The sequence below is a fragment of the Toxorhynchites rutilus genome, chromosome 2 (assembly GCF_029784135.1).
Source record: "Toxorhynchites rutilus septentrionalis strain SRP chromosome 2, ASM2978413v1, whole genome shotgun sequence".
Lineage (NCBI taxonomy): Eukaryota > Metazoa > Arthropoda > Insecta > Diptera > Culicidae > Toxorhynchites > Toxorhynchites rutilus.
This window is the reverse complement of record NC_073745.1, coordinates 64924886-64940801: the sequence shown is the minus strand read 5'-3', so window position 1 is coordinate 64940801 and position 15916 is coordinate 64924886. Positions and strand designations below refer to the sequence as shown.

The following is a 15916-nucleotide window of genomic DNA, read 5'->3' as shown; positions in this document are numbered from 1 at the left end:
CACCAACCTTATTAGCATTGGACTCTTTCGCGTATTTCAAGATTTTTCTTCTCAGTCGCGCGATGTATATTGTGAGGTAAACAATATATTCTTTGAACGCTACGTCTTCGCCAAGAACGATAGTACCAAATTGGTTCGATTAAAGGTGCGCTGGAACAGTACATAATCAAAACAAACACTGAAGTAAACAGTACGTTGTTTATTCCCGTAAAAGAAGGGCGCGGTTTGAAGCGCAACGTGAGTGTCGTTATAAATAGAACAGAAGAAGTCCTACGAATGAAGATCGTCAAATTTTGGTGAAAGTTGCACAAAGTGAATCATTTACAGTGCGAAGCGAATGCTTCATGTTGACGGACGTATTTCAACAATTTCATAAATCGGTGAGATCAAAGAAACGGAGTGCGGTCTGGTGACGCGTTCGATAAGAACACGATTGCTCCATTATTAGCCAACGATATTGGTTGAATCATTGCAATTGTTTCAATTTAATTCGAGAGAGTATATGTTGTCGGAAGGTCAGTGATTGGTCGTCATAATATTTTTACGCTTGCGGAAGGTCGTTTTGCGCGCGGTCCGTGTCTAGTCGCGTGTTTCGCCGTCGTTGTCGTCGTTTTCGCCGGCGCCGGGTTTGCTTACGCAAAAAGCCGTGATCCTTCACATTTCCATATACGGTAGAGAGTTTCAACTCCAGAATGTCGTACTACAACGAAAACTTCAACTATCCGCGTAACTGGCATGCGAACGGTATGGGCTGGGTGAACCCAGCTGCCATGAACCAAAATCCCTATCCAACGCAAATGCCAACCCCGGAATCATCCGGCTACTCAAGCTGGAATCCATCGGTTTCTGGGCATTCTCTGTCGTATGGATTTGTCCCAGACATAGAGCAAACATACGGTGGTGGTGGATATCCACCACCCGCCGCAGCTTCTCTCCCATATCCGACGATGGGTTTTGCGGCGGGTGGCTATGGTGGCATGCCGATGCCGAACGCGGGATACGATGGGCCTCAGCTGGCCCCAATGCCGTCGATGCCGATGCCAATGCCAGGCGGCTCTTCCGGCGAGTCTACAGAAGATGCATCCCAGGCACAGGAACTTCCGTTCCAAGCCGTGTCCGTCCCCATAGCAGAGGGAATGTTTAGTCCGGTGAGTGTTTAATTAAATCGTCATGAGTCAATCAATTTTCATTCACAATCAAATGTCTACCAAATCGAAATACCAAGAAATACGCGTGAAAAATCCAGCGCGAAGTGTTGCACGCTCAATATTTTCGAAAGTGTTTTTCTGCAGAGCCGTTTTGTTTATTTTTACTGTAACCTTGTTCACTGCTCAGCGTATGGAAAATCCATTAGGCTCGAAAGCGTGTCACTCGCCGAAAGCCATCTGCGAAGCATATGGCATTCTCTGAGATTTATGCATATACTCATGTCATCGAGGTTTTTTTTCTTAGTTTATTTTGTATTTACATATGTAGCGACTCCAGGTTTATTATGTTTACATGACAGAAAAGTGATAAGACGTGACTCACCAATCCAATAAAAACGGCTACCACAAGTCAAAGAAGTGGAATTAATGCAATAAACATTTGAGCAATTCTAGGGAAGTGACTAATGTCAACTATATTTATCTTTCACATAGTAAAATGATGATACTTTGAACTTATTCATTACGAAAACAATATGTTTTGCTCTGCTATTCATGAATTAAAATCTATTGTTGTAATTTGTGTTTGAAAAGATAATTTTCAATCCGTTTTCATGATTTGCTTTCAGTTGGACATTTTTGGCACAATATAAGACGGTATGGAGAAATGTTCACTCGAATAACGAGCACCATCTCGTTCGTGATCCAAATATAGACTACTTTATTCCTTTCATTTCTATATAACGAGGAACACAAAAACGTAATCACAAGTGGAGTAATCATAAACATTCGCAACCTATACTCCTGAAGCGTCCGGGGTTGACTGCGTAGCGAATGAATTTATTTGTTTTTTATATCCATGAATAAGCGAAAAGCAATATCCAGGGCGAAGATGATTTGTATCGATAATCACTGAATCAAAATAATCATTTAAATCTAAAAGACAAAATTTCTGCTTTATAGAGTTTTTGTTTTTTCTTCTATTGTTTACTCTATAGAAAGAGTTCGTTTTCCCAAATCAAAAATCAACGACAGACCTCTTATACCCCCTCTCAGAGCTAAAGTTTGACGTGCCATTGATATTGCCGAAGCCATACCAAAACTTCGGTTTATTTTGACGTAGGACTACGTCTCTCATTTCTATACCGGGGTGTAAATTCAAAGTTTCGAAATCGAAAGCGTTACGCTGGAGAACGAGATTTTGAGCATTAACAGCTCCTAAACAACTGAACGAAATGGTATGATAAACACTTCATTCGGAAGATAAAATATCTAGGCGTTATATACTTGTTACTTTTAGATCCAAAAACTTGTTTTATTAGCCTTAAGATTGCTTTCAAAACAGGCTGTTGAAATCACCAATCGGTATATAAGCGAGCGCCGCTCGGAAATCCACTCAGTTAGAATTGAACAGTGATTGAAGCATGTTGTCGCTGTTGTGGCGAAGCTAACTTCGTTCATCATGAACGCTCTGATGAAAGGTGTCACCAAGAGTCTATTTGTGTACCTTAGGCCAGATGGGAATCCATCGGGAAGAGGGTGATGCCACTGAAAAGGCAACCAAGAAAATAATAGCATCGAAAATTGGTTCCGCTTGAGACAACGGAGCAGCCGCCACACATTCATACACGCGCATAACTCTTTTCGTTTGGAGGTTATCGAGCATCGAGAAGAATCCGGAAAGATGTCATCGTTGCTGCAAAACTTGGAATTGAAAATTACATTCAAGCGAAAGAGATTATTTTAATGTTTTCTATTCATATACTAATGCGACTAAATACATTTTGTTTTGAGTTCAATCAAGTGCAATTAGCAGGAAAGCTTCTGAAGATTATTCTTCCCCATCAGTAGAATATTTTCGTATCCAATATTGGATTATATTGGATATTGGATGCAAAAACGGAAAATGTTTCGCATCGCGAAAATCATATAATTTTCCATCGATTATTGCTCAGTCGCTGAAAGTTTCAAACTCAGAGAGTTCATTCGCTTCAAGTTTGCCTTCCAAATTGCCATAGTAAACAACGCCTTCTCTCGATTCAATCACGGACAAAAAGCGATATTCTGGTGGTGAAACGCATCATTCTTCGTGAGGACACCGATTGCTAGACGAGCTGAACGGAGAGGGATCGAGTGCTTTTCTCAAGACAATGAGGGTGGAGGTGTAGTGCTGGAAGAGTTTAAAGAATCTATAATTCATTACCTTACCTTACCCTTGGAACGCATTCAGTATGTTTCGAACAGTGAGGGAGCACAGAAGGGCCGATTTTTACGTCGGGATAGTTAAAATTCCCCTTTAGGTCAACAGAGAATCCATCAGGAGGAGAAGAGACGGCGACCAAGAGAGTAGCAGCATCGAAAATTGGTTCCGTTCGATGCATCGAAGCAGCGGCCACAAACATACACGTGCACAACTCTTTTCGTTTGGTGGTTATCGAGCATCGAGAAGAATCCGGAAAGATGTTATCGTTGCTGAAAAATAATCTGCCAGTTCCCCTTGGAATTGAAAATTACATTCAAGCGATATTATTTTAATGGTTTCTATTCATATAATACTGCGATCAAATGCATTTCGTTTTGTGATTTTTCAATCAAGTGCAATTAACAGAAAAGCTTCTGAAGATTATTCTTCCCCAACAGCAGAATATTTTCGTATCCAATATTGGACGCATAAAACCTTGTGCCTCCAACGTAACGCTCTCGTTTTCGAAGTCCACCAAATATTCATTTATTCATTCATTCAGAATGGATTCAGATCCAACTTCAAACAAATGATCACTAAATCAACGATAGTCCTACGTCAACCTTGCGGCTATACCACAGATATAACCCACTTCCGTTTTTTGTGTTTTCAATTCGCACGGAATGCGTTGGGGATCATAGAAAAATTAAGAATACACAGAACGAAACTTGATGTTCGAAATCCTTACCGTCGCACGCAATTCCACCTTTTTTTCAATTTTTACAATCGATCAGTATTCCTCGATCGGCCTTAGGATATTAACCGGATTCCACTTCTTAGGAACCACAATAATGTCATTGTCGTTGTACCACTGTTTGGTTAAATTTGAATGGTGACAGTCTGTCAAATTGGGCCATGCAGCAACCTCTTTCAAAGAAACTCTTTTAGAAAAACTTCTTGTTTAAGGTGAAGGTGGAAGGAAGCCACAAATGGCTGCCACGATGGCGCTCACTTCTTTCATCACCCGCCCTCACCACTCGCCCGATATTCGATAATTTTGCGAAACAATGTGTAGAAAATTATCATCTTCACATCAAGTAATATCAAACAAACTCTAACCCAGGGGTTTTCCCAGAGGTCAACAAAAAGGATCTGTACTATTTTCTTAAAAAATCCGTATCGCAATCTGTACCACTCACAATATTTGTTGCATGGAAAAATCTGTTGAAAAAGTAGTACTCAAGCCTCAAATTACTTATTTATTTGACAAACTCTTGCTAAACTTTGACTGCATAAATTAATAAAAAGTTTGAGCTGCCCTATGCTGTTTAAACAAATGTTTTTAGAATTTAACATTGTGATCATTGCTTTGATCCTTTGTCGATTTAGATGTATAGTTTTGTTGTTGTAATATTGTCAGAAAAAACACTCGAGCTGTGAAGCATAGTAAGAATATGCGAGCGAACTGTCATTTCTTTCCAGGCAACCGATTTTTGTCAAACACAGATTTCTTTACGGAGCATTTTCATATTCAGGTACGGGTTTTATTCCTCATCAGAAAAACTTGAAAATGTTCCCAATACTTCTTTGATGCTTGTCAGATTAAGAAGTTTTCTGGAATCTAACATTGCAGCAGCTTTGAGGGTTCAATCTTCGAAATCAAGTCTCTGCCTCATCTGTTTTACCATCTCCACGTGCTATTAACTTATCACTACCGAAAATCTATACCGATCTGTACTTTTTTTTACAGAATCTGTACCAAATAAAATCGGAAAAGTATGTATCTTTCCCGAAAAATCTGTACCTGTGACAACACTGTTTATAACCTGCATAACGCTCATGGTCAAGTGGTTAGCATCTTACATGTCGCGATAAGAGCTTTCGGTCGATTCGTGTTTATGTTTTATTTCCTACATAGAAGTTATTCTTACTTGCACTAGTGCACGTGTTAAAGTTGAACACAAAAAGTCGGGCATTTTGCAATGTATCGAGTATACATTTCTTCATTCTAAGATTAATGTATAGCGTTTTCCCGTTATTAAAAAGAAAACAGAATTTAAAAATAATTTAAATTATAACAAGTGCAAAATAAATAAATCGCAATGAAATCTATGTGACGCAATTCCTAATTACTTCTTTTGGGGTCTAGCTCAAACAATTGTTATTGTAAAGGGAATATTCGGCGAATTGGCATACTACAGCACGGACTCGATTATATACAGTCTGCGATTTCTTTTCACTGTATATAGTCGAATCCTGTATATAATGGAGTAAAAAAAAAATTTTCATTTGTTTTTTATACATATATTTTTGGTTTTTTGAATATTAAAGAAGAATTTTAATTTTGATTCACCCCCATAAAGTCATAAAATACCTCTCTCATAAAAAATCTGAAGTGATAGGCAATCATATCTTAATATATAAAAAATGAGTGGGTTATATCTATGATATAACCGCAAGGTTGACGTGGAACTACCTTAGCTTAGCAATCATTCGTTTGTATTGATTAAATTCTTGATTGAATGAAACAGTTTCCAAATTCAATTGAGTTCAATATATTTGCTCTGTGAGTGAAAAAAATGAACAAATGCCGTGTAAAGTCAATTAATTTATTGTGATTGATTGTTCTTCGTTACAAGTAAATTTAATGACGGACCTTTTACGTATGGTATGATGACTAGAACAAAATATATGTACGGAAGAATTATCAAACGTTTGATGAACCAGCCTAAGGCTGAAAATCTTTCCAATAAAGACAAAAAAAAATTATCAAACGATTATTCTATTTTACATTTCCCTCTGAAGTTTACATCCCAAAAGTGTACATACTTCTCGAATCTCGAATTTGCTTGAAACTGGGAAGTTCATTCGCTTCTAGTGTCTGCACGATTTTCCCAGGTTCCTAAGTTTAGAAGATCATGTTAGGACAGACATATTCCACTCTGCACAAAGGCAAGCGAGGACAAAAGTACTAGCAGTTTGCATTTATTTGCAGAGCCGATTTCCCCAGAAACCTCGGTTTTGAAGTCTGTGTTAGGGAAACACATTTCAATCGGAACAAAAATACCCCCGATTTGTATGAATTCGCAATGCCGATTTCCCCACGCTTCATGGATTTGAAGTCTGTGTTAGGGAAACACATTCCAGTCGGAACAAAAATACCCCCGACTTGCATGAATTTGAAATACCGATTTCTCCAGGCACCTTGGTTTAGAAATCTCTATTAGGGAACACATTTCGGTGGGAACAAAAGCTCCCCCTACTTTCGTGTGTTCTTCTTCTTCTTCTTTTTGGCTTTAAGAGGGTTTAAACTTTTCAGTTCACTCGCCTCTAGGCTCTTTCGTGTGTTTGCAATGCCGATTTCGCTGCTTGGTTTTAAAGTCTGTGTTAGGGAACATTTTTCGATGAGAACAAAAGTCCCCCTACTTTCATGTATTTGCAATGCCGATTTCCCCAAGGCTGCTTGGTTTTGATGGCTGTGTTAGGGAAACCGTAAATCGGGCCAATCAAAACGATGCAGTTAGGGCGTTTAGATAACGCCTAATATTTTACAGTTATTCAATTGTTTATCTAATGAAAAACAACATTTTGTTAGTTGCGAAAGATGCGTAGAAATATTCCCTATCAAGTGATGCAAACATCTCTCCTATCCAGTACGAAATGTTCGAGCTATAAGCATTCGAAATCTTTCATTTTTTCCTGCATGTTTTGTGTTTAGGTTTTCATTTTACCCTCCATATATTCCGGTTAGACGTAGTCCCACGTCAAAAGGAGGATTTTTCCACGTACGTATAACTAATCATCACAGGAAAACGGCTGATCAGACCTGCGTCGTTTCTAAATCGTTGAGTTTGTCTTCAACCAGATTAGGATGATAGAATACTTTGGAAAATATTTGAGATGATAAGAAAAATTGGAAATAATTTATTATGCATATCTTTATGTATAAAACAAGGATATTTAAAATATAAAAGGGAAAAATCACAAATAAGAGGTACGCATATGTATATTTCGCAATGAAAATCATCATTTAAATCAATTTTATAGACCAGAACGATAACATACAAACTCTCTTGAAATATTTGTATCAACCAAAATATTCTTTAGAAATAAACTATATGGCAAAGTTTGCCGGGTCAGCTAGATTGATGATGAAAATCTTTCTACGCACTTGTTCGAATTCCAACAATGACGGAGTTATTGAACTTTTCATCTGTTTCGGACTCTGTTTGCTTTAAACTGGTTCTAATTCAAAAATAACGGTACGTAGGACAACTATGTTGTTTCCATTTGAAAAATAAGAAAATTGAATACAGCATACAGTTGTGAAACTTCCACATTAGTGGTTTTGAGTAACATTTTAGAAGTGAAAATCTTAAAAGTTTGTGGTTTCTAAGGTGTTACTTTTAGTTTTACCAAAAATAAACATAATAAACATGAATGTTCCTATCGACCAAATTTGAAACTGGTACAAATTTTTTGAAGAAAAAGTACAGATGAGAATGATTTTTTCCCTTTCTGGTACAGATTAAAATGTGGCAACACTGCTCTCGACTATTTCGTTTGCGGAGTGGATGGAGAGCAACAGTATTTTTTAAAGTGCGACATGTACAGAAAGGTACCTTCAGCCATTCCATGCCAAACCAATTTAGTGGTTTTCAAATTTCCGTGAAAATTGGTAGTTTTGCTCAAATTTAATTTTTTCTCCCTTTTCCAGAAATGATTGTTTTTTTAAGTCATAACTTTTAAACTACTGGATCGATTCAGATGATCGATGATTCAAATTGATGCTAATGAGCTAGTCTTATTTGTAAAAATAATTGTGAAGATAAGAAATGTATTATTTTTTTTGCGTATCGACCACCGCATGACAAACAAGATAATGACAGCCATTTAAACACGAAGTTCTGCTATCGCGCTGTGTTCTGTGTGCAGTTTATTCTGATTTAAATGAGAAGTAATTGCGGGATCGTAATCCATGCACTGGTCACAGCTACCGTCAGATATCGATATTTACCTGAGAACACTTAAGAATATTATTGTAATTTAGTTAAATGGACTACTCGGCTATAGTTATGTAAATTGGATCTAACACTGGGCATTATTATGGGATGTATGCATATGAAGCCGGAATTCACACCTTTACAGTTGAACATACTAATTTAAAAGGTTAAAAATCATATCGATCGTCATTTTTCATGTTTTTGACATGTGTGAACAATGTTCAATTTAACATATCAAAATATAAGTTCCATGCAGCCGCAATTGGTGTTCGCCATAAGGTACAATTAATTGACCAAAAGTTTGGACATCAATCCGTCAAAACTTCATTGACAAATAACGCTGATAGGCTGTTTGGAAAAGCAAATTGGAGGTACTGATTTTTTTTGCTCAAAACTGTTCGTCCCTCTGTGCATTCAAGTTGATCTTCCTAGGCACATTACAAACTTTTTTATGCTCAATTTAGTTTTTGATGCTAATAGACAAAGCCCACCAAACAGACAAGTCAACACAATACAAAAAATAATTATACACTAGACAGATAGTATTCGAATTGATCGGTAACATTATGCAAAGATGCGTTATTTCAAAGGAAACATGAATCTTCCAAAAAGTTTTGTAAATTATGCAAATTATCATAAGTGCCACAAGGCTAGCAAAGTATGTCACTGAAATTCGTGGGTGTCGTTGTGTGGGCATCATACGCTATGATAAGCTAGCCAGCTTCGTGTTTGAGTCTGTTCAGATGGATTATGATCTATTTAACGATTCAATATTATTCACTTCGTGTCAAGAGTAAAGAGGCCATACGAAGCAGTTGTTCTGATATACAGTGACTCAAACTCGTAATCGTACCTCACCATGCGGATCTCTTTTCCCTTCTTTTGAAAGCTTTGGAACATTCTATTTAGATAAGGCCATAGCACAGCAGTGGAACTCCATACAATTCACTGATTAAAAAGTGTCCACATTTTCATCGCTTGTTTAGGTGAAGAATATATTTTTTTCATGAAGGGACACACCAGGAGAAAGGTTGGTTTCTTCCTCTAGTTGAATCTATTCATTAGCCTTACTCAAACAGTAACACAATAAAGTAATATAAGCTACATTTCTGAGTTATTTATTATGTTTCGATATAACGTACAATTCGATACCACGTACAATTTTGAAAAGACAACAAGAAAAACGCGAACTTTGAAATTTGTGAACTATTGCAATATTACTTCAGCTATTCCATGCCAAACTGATATAGTGGTTTTCAGATTTTCGTGCAAATTGGTAGCTTGCTTTCGTTATGGTAAAACATTGAACCTCTATTATTTTTTGGTGATTCGATTTTTTCACTTTTTCCCAAAAATGACTTTTATCAAAAACTCATCACTTTTTAACCACGAAGCCGATTCATATGATCGACACATCAAATTGAAGTTAATTAGCTAGTCTTTTTTGGAAAAATATAAAACTTTCAATAAATTTTAATTTTGTTTTCGTAATTATTGATTGTATCCATTTTTTATAGTTTACATGGTTTCGGGACCAACGTAATTTCTATCCCATTCGTCGTGTTTATCATGATGATGCTAACATTAATAACATTATATGCGAAACTTCCACCTCATATATGATGTCTCCCACCGTTTTAGAGATATCTTGACATTATGTTCAATTTTTAGAGCTTAAAACATCTGTCAATTTTTTCACTGTTTACATTTTCTTGCCACAAATCGTTGCCACTTTTTTTCTCTCAAGTTCCACTTCTCTTCTCTGGCCATAGTGTCATACAAGAGTTTGCTATCTATTTTCAGAATAATGGTTTTTATATCTTTTGCTATTTGTTTTCAGAATAATAGTTTTTATTTCTCTAAAAATGGCGAATGTATGTGCGAATATATGAAACTTGATTCAAACTCATATTCGTACGCTGGTTGAAATATCAACTCGATTCCGAAGGTGTTGACCAATTTCAGAATTCCATCATTTGTATGATATCCCTTGTTCATTGCAACTTTCTTGAGCTGTCTTTAGCCGTTATCTACGATTTTTGTTGTGCTCGGAAGGAATATTTATCAATTTTGTGGTTTTCAATATCGTTATTTTTAAAAATGTGTGGTGTCTAAATTTCCTACACAGATAACTTCCTTAGTTTTTAACTGGGATTGATGTCTGAAGATTGTGGAGGAAAATCAATAACTGTTGAGCAATTGTAATATAACCATGTGCGAATTTGATATGTCTTGTGCTCTTGGTTATTGTCTTGGCTAAACTTGAATCCTCGATTCCATCCCATTTTGTTGACACTTTGCTTCATACTAGCTTTTGGAATGTTCAAGTAAACATTCTGATCCATCACACCATTTTTGAGTCACTGTATTTTAATTGAAGACTAATTGACCCGGCAAACTTCGTCCCGCCCAAAATTTGTTTTTGTTTGTTACCTTCAAACATTCACGTTTTATTACTATGAGCAAGTTCATGGGTCCAATCGTAGAACTGTTCATTGATTGATCTTCTAATCGACCCCATTGAATTTACCTTTTGCTATAGAATTCCTAGTATTTCTAACAAAACTCATCATTATAATATCAGATTATTTTCAGACACAATTCTCGTTCACGATTTTTCAACCACTTGCAAATAACATGTTTCTCCGTTACATGGAATAAATGTTTGATACAGAAAATATGATAGAATAAAGACAGCTCTAAATCGTACAATTCTTTTCTCGAGTTCTGCTCTTATCAATACATTAAGTCATTTATATAGATAGAAGAAGATATAGGAGTGCATTTTATCACATTAAAAAAAATCAATTGTCTTATTTGGTTGGAATATGTAATTTGTGTTTCATTTGTATGGCAGTCCCACCTTAGAGAGGGGGTGGAGTGTTTAACCACAATAGAAACATTTATTGTACCCTAAAACTTCCATATGCCTAATTTGTTTCCATTTGCTTGATTAGTTCTCGAGTAATGCAGAAATTTGTGTTTCATTTTTATGACAGACACCTCCACACCCCCACCTCCCCCTCAGAAAGGTGGGAGGATTGTTGAACCACTTTAAAAATGTTTCTTGCCCCCTAAAACCTCCACATGCCAAATTTGTTCAATTTGCTTGATTAGTTCTTGAATTATGCAGAAATGTATGCTTCAATTGTATGGCATTTGTATCACGGAAACGTTTCTTGTCCCCTAAAACATTCGCATGACAAATTTGATTCCATTTGCTTGATTGGTTTTCGAATTATGCAGAAATTTGTTTTTCATTTGTATGGCAGCTCCCCCTTAGAGAGGGAGGTGGAGTGTCTAGCCACCGTAAAAACATTTATTGCATCCTAAAACCTCCACTTGCCAAATTTGGTTTCATTTGCTTGATTAATTCTGGAGTTATGCAGAAATTTGTATTTCATTTTTATGGCAGCCTCCTCTTAGAGAGGAGGGTGGAGAATCTAACCACCATAGAATCATGTATTGCATCCTAAAACCTCCACATGCATAATTTGGTTCCATATGCTTGAATAATTCTCGAGTAATGCAGAAATTTGAGTTTCATCTGTATGGCAGCCCACCTTAGAGAGGGGGGGAGAGTCTAACTACCATAGAAACAATTATTGCACTCTAAAACCTTCACATGCCAAATTTGGTTTCATTTGCTCATTTGCTTCATTTGCAATTCTCGAGTAATGCAGAAGTTTGTGTTTCATTTGTATGGCAGCCCCCCCTTAGAGAGGGGGGTGGAGAGTCTAACCACCATAGAAACATTTATTGCAGCCTAAAACCTCAATATGCCTAATTTGGTTTCATTTGCTTGATTAATTCTTGAATAATGCAGAAATTTGTGTTTCATTTGTATGGTAGCCCCCCCCTTAGAGAGGGGGGGGGGGTTGAGGAAAGTTATTTCTCTGGAAATGGTGAATGTGTGTGCTAATGTATGAAATTGACTCAAACTCATAATCGTACGCTGGTTGAAATCTCAACTCGATTTCGAAGGGGTTGGCCAATTTCCGAATTCCATCATTAGTATGGTATCCCTTGTTCATTGCAACTATCTTTAGATGTCTTTAGCCTTATCTACGATTTTTTTGGTGTATTTGGAAGGAATATTTATCATTTTTTTCATTAAGTGGTTTTAAAATCATTATTTTTCAGAAATTCAATGGTTTCTAAATTTCCTACATGGATAACTTCCTCAGTTTTTTACTTTTACTTTTTATAGCTTTTGAGTAATTGTAATGTAACCATGTGCGAACTTCATATGTCTTGAGCTCTGGGTCATTGTCTTGGCAAAACTTGAATACTCGATTTCATCACATTTTGTTGACACTTTGCTTCATATTTTCCTTCAGGATGTTCACGTAAACATTCTGATACAATACACCATCGATAAAACCCAAATTGCTCATACATGCACCCTCATACCATGCCTCCACCACCATGTTTAAACGTTGCTTTCAGATTTTTTTACGTTTAATTCATCGTTGGCCTCGTCCATACGAAACGATAACCATCGGAGCCAAAAATATCAAATTAGGACCCATCTATGGAATTAACATCTTACCAGTAAGACAACGATGTGCGCATTACAAACCTTCCTAGGCACATTACAAACTTTTTGTTTGCTCAATTTGGTTTTTATCGATGGTGTAATAGATCAGAATATTTACATCCTGAAGGAAAATATGAAGCAAAGTGTCAACAAAATGTGACAGAATCGAGGATTCATGTTATGCCAGGACAATGACCCAGAGCTCAAGACATATAAAGTTCGCACATGGTTACATTACAATTGCTCAAAAGTTATTGATATTCCTCCACAATCTTCCATAATCAATCTCAGTAAAAAAACTGAGGAAATTATCCATGTAGGAAATTTAGAAACCATAAAATTTCTAAAAATAACGATTTTAAAAACCACTTGATGAAAAATTGATGAATATTCCTTCCGGATACACCAAAAAAACTCGTAGATATGGCTAAAGACAGCTAACAATAGTTGCAATGAACAAGGGATACCATACTAATGATGGAATTCGGAAATTGGCCAACCCCTTCGAAATTGAGTTGAGATTTCAACCAGCGTACGATTATGAGTTTTCATACATTAGCTCACACATTCGCCAATTTCAGAAAAATAAAAACCATTATTCTGAAAACAAATAGCAAACCTTTTAACTCTTATATGACACTATGATTTTATCTAAATACAATGCTCCGAAAGCTTGTTTTCGATTTTCAAAAGAAGGGAAAAGAGATCTGCATGGTGGAGTACGATTACGGATTAGAGTCACTGTATATAGATTCGTTAACCCATTAACGACCAAGCTGTAAAAAATATTTTTTTTAAGAAAGCCAATGGTGTAATTTGGATTATTGATGCTAAAGAAACCCCAATGTTCAAAAATTATTTTTTTCCCATTTTCCATTTTCCGGGAAATGACTGTTCGAAAAATCGGCCATTGGCCGAAACCCGCACACTTTTTTTGCAAGCACAAACATACTGCGAACTGAAATTCAGTTCAATTTGCAAATATACGGTATTCATAAATGCATCAATTTTATATTCACGAACGAAAAAGCACAGGAGGATAGAGGTCTCTAAGTATAAACCTAAGTTAATTCACCTATGATGAGATGTGACATTTCTTATTTCATGTAACTTCAACTTATTACTGGCAGGCATATGCTGTTATTTTTATTGTTGGCCGGTGGACAAATGTCTATGCTTAAGAATTATTTCTTTCTAATTATCCATTTCCCGAAAAAAACATTGTCCAATACCTGCAAAGTACCAAAATGATGCGAGAAAACAATGGAATCGAGGATTGGGTGGTTATTATTCGGTCCGGCGAAAGAACATTCACACCAGTAATCTCATTAAAATCCTCGTTATACGTACTGATAATTTCCTCCAGCTCCTCTACACACGAAATTCTACGGGCCATCATTACCTAATGTTATTACGGACAAAAAATCATATAGATTTTCAATGATATTTACTGAATTAATTGATATTTGCAAACATTCACAACTGAGAATGCAAAAACAAATGAAAAAACTTCCGTCTTCCAAAGTAAATGAACCAAAACGCGCTGCAGAGGTTAGATGTGTTGGTATTAATTCACCAGAAAAAAATGTTCGTTATGGCCAACGTTCGATTTTTCGAACACTCAATTTTCCCGGTTGTTATTTTCCTGTATGAGGCTCAATCGAACGATTTTTGTCCCATATTGCAAAGTATGTTCTTTTCTAAAAGTAATACATTAGAAAAGTTCACATAATTTTGTATTTTATTGGGTTTTTTAGTTGAAATTAAAAACACGTTCCAGACATACTTGCTTTAAATCGATTTTATTGCCCAATAAAGTTATACGAAACTGAGTGAACTTGATGGTAAGTGGTAGCTAATATATTGATGCAAAAACATTACCATATGGTAGCTTTGCAAAGACATGAAAAATTATCAAAGTTTCCAAGATTGAAGATATTAGGAATGAGTGATCGATATTCCTCAGACATTTTCGTAGATCTTTCAAAAAGTCAAAATGATGACATCAAGATTGGAGATGTTAAAATTGTTGCAGAATATGAATATCCACGTTTAAAGTACAACAAATATAATACGATTATTGAAGTAGATCATGACACTTATGGATGTCTGATGAGTACTCGTAAAGTAAGCATCGGATGGGATAAGTGTTCAGTTGCTGAGGCCTTTAATGTTCTACGTTGTTTCAAATGTGGAGAATTCGGGCACAAGAGCAAAGTTTGTAGTAATGAAGATAAATGCTCAAGATGTAATGAACAACATATAACATCTGGATGCTCGTCAACTGAATTTAAGTGCGTAATTCATTTGATCAATATAGCATCCCGGGTTACAAAGTTGCTTTTTGCCTTTCACATTCCAGACACAGTGGAGGAGTTGCTATTTACGCAAAAGAATCGATTAAATTCAACATTCGGTTAAACGAATCTGTTGAAAATAATTGGTTCTTGGCAATTTCAGTTGAAAGAGGTATGCAGATGGGAAATTTTGGAATTTTGTATCATTCCCCCAGTTCTAGTGATCAGCGATTTTTAGAAATTTTAGAAAACTGGTGGGAGAGATTCATTGACTCTAGTAAATTGAATGTAATTGCTGGTGACTTCAATATTGACTGGCTCAACGTGCAGAATTCGAAGCAATTGGAGCAACTATCTGATTTTTACAACTTGAAACAGACTGTAACAGAAGTTACAAGAATTTCGAAAAACAGTAGATCTTTGATAGATCACGTTTTCTCTAATTTTAATACAGTTCATTCTTTGATAGAGGCCAAATTCAAAATGACGGATCATGAGACAATTTTCATTTATATTGAGAACGAACAGAGTGAACGTAAAGAAAATAGAGTTAAAATCAAATGCTGGAACAAGTATTCAAAGGAAGCAATGTCTCATTTTGTTGCTAGAAACCTGGATTTTACTGCAATAACGGTCAATCTGGATTTGAAAGCAGCTGTTCTCACTAATATCTTAAAAGTGTGTACCAATAGCCTAGTTTTTGAGAGACAAATCAATTTGAAAAATTCGAACAGTTGGTACACTTTATC

General features: G+C 36.2%; 1 protein-coding gene across 4 annotated transcripts in view; it reads left to right on the top strand.

Annotated features, from left to right (window-relative positions):
* Window positions 1-15916, top strand: part of LOC129768346 (calpain-A-like) — a 71770-nt gene continuing 55854 nt past the window's right edge. For 2 of the 4 annotated variants that reach the window (XM_055769933.1, XM_055769929.1), the window contains exon 1: window positions 1-1148. In XM_055769933.1, the coding sequence (XP_055625908.1) occupies window positions 693-1148 (456 nt within the window). In that variant the 5' untranslated portion in view covers window positions 1-692. The remainder of the gene's footprint in view (window positions 1149-15916) is intronic. The other 2 variants (XM_055769931.1, XM_055769934.1) reach the window with 2 other exon arrangements.